Source organism: Cyprinodon variegatus, unplaced genomic scaffold, assembly GCF_000732505.1.
Source record: "Cyprinodon variegatus isolate N-32 unplaced genomic scaffold, C_variegatus-1.0 Scaffold7096, whole genome shotgun sequence".
Taxonomy (NCBI): domain Eukaryota; kingdom Metazoa; phylum Chordata; class Actinopteri; order Cyprinodontiformes; family Cyprinodontidae; genus Cyprinodon; species Cyprinodon variegatus.
Genome location: NW_015157549.1, coordinates 1 through 1,271, shown reverse-complemented (window position 1 = coordinate 1,271; position 1,271 = coordinate 1). Strand labels below are relative to the sequence as shown.

The 1,271-nt window shown below is 47.8% G+C and overlaps 1 protein-coding gene across 1 annotated transcript; it reads left to right on the top strand.

Moving 5' to 3' along the window:
- Positions 1–216: 216 nt before the first annotated feature.
- LOC107081560 (serine/threonine-protein kinase ULK2-like) lies at positions 217–1,012 on the top strand. The gene is made up of 4 exons (XM_015369720.1): positions 217–417; positions 584–657; positions 755–856; positions 944–1,012. Exons 1-4 carry the CDS (start codon positions 291–293, stop codon positions 1,004–1,006), a joined length of 366 nt encoding a protein of 121 aa, XP_015225206.1. The 5' UTR covers positions 217–290; the 3' UTR covers positions 1,007–1,012.
- The last annotated feature ends 259 nt before the right edge of the window (positions 1,013–1,271 follow it).

The window sequence follows — 1,271 nt, the reverse complement described above, 5'->3', positions numbered from 1 at the left end:
AGTTAGTCACAGTCAGAGAAACAGGACTACACTGGAAAACAGGCCAAGCTCCAACATCTAGAAACAAAGGTGTTGATGGCAGCAGCACAGCTGCTGGTCTGAAGGCTAACCAGACCATTCCTATATCTCATGAACAGCCTCTATATCTGTAGAGTGAAAAACCTTTTGGTGCCTCGGATAGTTCAGCTCGGACTCTGACCTTCCACCAAAGCTCATATACGGCTCCTTTCTTTTTTCTCTAAGCCAAAGGGACTCTGAGAGAGGACACACTGAGGGTCTTCCTCCAGCAGATGGCCGCCGCCATGCGCATTCTCCACAGCAAAGGAATCATCCACCGCGACCTGAAGCCCCAGAACATCCTGCTGTCATACATGGGCCGCAGGAAGTCCAACATCAGCGGCATCCGCATCAAAATCGGTAAAAGAAGAAATCAGCTGTTTTCTTTTTGTGGTCAGATGTTAGATGTCTAAATGAAAACACAACCTTTGTATTCTTCTGAGAAGATCCATGTGAGGGTTTGTGGAATGACGGGTTTCTCATGACGCCTGTAGTCACTGTTTTGTTCTGCTTCTCTGTCCTACAGCTGACTTTGGGTTTGCTCGGTACCTCCAGAACAACATGATGGCCGCCACACTCTGTGGCTCGCCCATGTACATGGTCAGTGTTTATATTATTGGTTACCAAACATTCAGGCTTCCTTGGTCAGCAGATTGCTCCAGAAACCTCCCTGATCCGGTTCTTCGTTCTGTTTCAGGCCCCAGAGGTCATCATGTCCCAGAACTATGACGCCAAGGCTGACCTGTGGAGCATCGGGACGGTTATCTACCAGTGTCTGGTTGGGAAGCCTCCGTTCCAGGTCTGTACGGAGCACAAGGAGCTCCTAACCTGATAAGTAGCTGCAGGGAAGCGTGTGTCATCGGTTCTGTTTATCTCCCGTCTTCAGGCCAACAGTCCGCAGGATCTGAGGATGTTTTATGAGAAGAACAAGAACCTCCAGCCTGTGTAAGTCCCGTCCTTTGCAGTGTCCTCTCCCCTCTATGATGTCATCATCTGCTGTCTGTTGGTTCTGGGTCAGTTTGTTCCTCTATCCACCTCATTATGCTATAAAACATGAAATTACATCCAGGCTGTTCAGAACGGTTATCAAATGCCTCTTCTACCAGTTTTGGGTCCGTTTCTTTCCTCTGGTTCCCAGCAGTAAAATTAGCTCTGACTTGAAAAGGGTCATAGATGCAAAACCTAGATTCCTTTGTAGATGAATAATGATAGTT